Raw genomic sequence first — 333 nt, 5'->3', positions numbered from 1 at the left:
CCACCGTGCTTGCCCCCCCCTTCGCGGGCAGCTGCCGCTGGAGATCACCCGCAGCTTCGTCCAGAACCGGGACGGCACCTACGAGCTCTTCAGGTGCCCCAGGGTGGAGGTGGAGAGCTCGGCCCGCTGAACAACCAGCCAGCCATCCGGCCCCTGGAGCTCCAGACCTTCCTCAAAGTGGGTGAGTGGGGCAAGCCGGGCACCGAGTCCCACAAAACCAGCCTCCCCAGCCCCTACTGCCCTGGCCCAGGGGGTGACCGGAAGAGCTCACCCCCACCCAGCTGCTCTACCCTGGTATGAGGCAGCAGCCGCTGCCCGGAGCTGCAGCCGGGG

General features: G+C 69.1%; 1 protein-coding gene across 1 annotated transcript in view; it reads left to right on the top strand.

Annotated features, from left to right (window-relative positions):
• The window catches only part of LOC104502000 (uncharacterized protein C2orf42-like), a gene marked incomplete at both ends in the record, with an annotated part of 3961 nt that overhangs the window by 2665 nt on the left and 963 nt on the right, over positions 1-333 (top strand). The window contains 2 exon segments of the mRNA XM_010145904.1: positions 32-116; positions 119-181. Coding sequence (XP_010144206.1) covers positions 32-116; positions 119-181 — 148 coding nt within the window.

This window comes from Buceros rhinoceros, unplaced genomic scaffold (assembly GCF_000710305.1).
Source record: "Buceros rhinoceros silvestris isolate BGI_N320 unplaced genomic scaffold, ASM71030v1 scaffold29751, whole genome shotgun sequence".
Taxonomy (NCBI): Eukaryota; Metazoa; Chordata; class Aves; order Bucerotiformes; family Bucerotidae; genus Buceros; species Buceros rhinoceros.
Note: the sequence above shows the minus strand (reverse complement) of the source record. Positions and strands in the feature narration are given on the sequence as shown.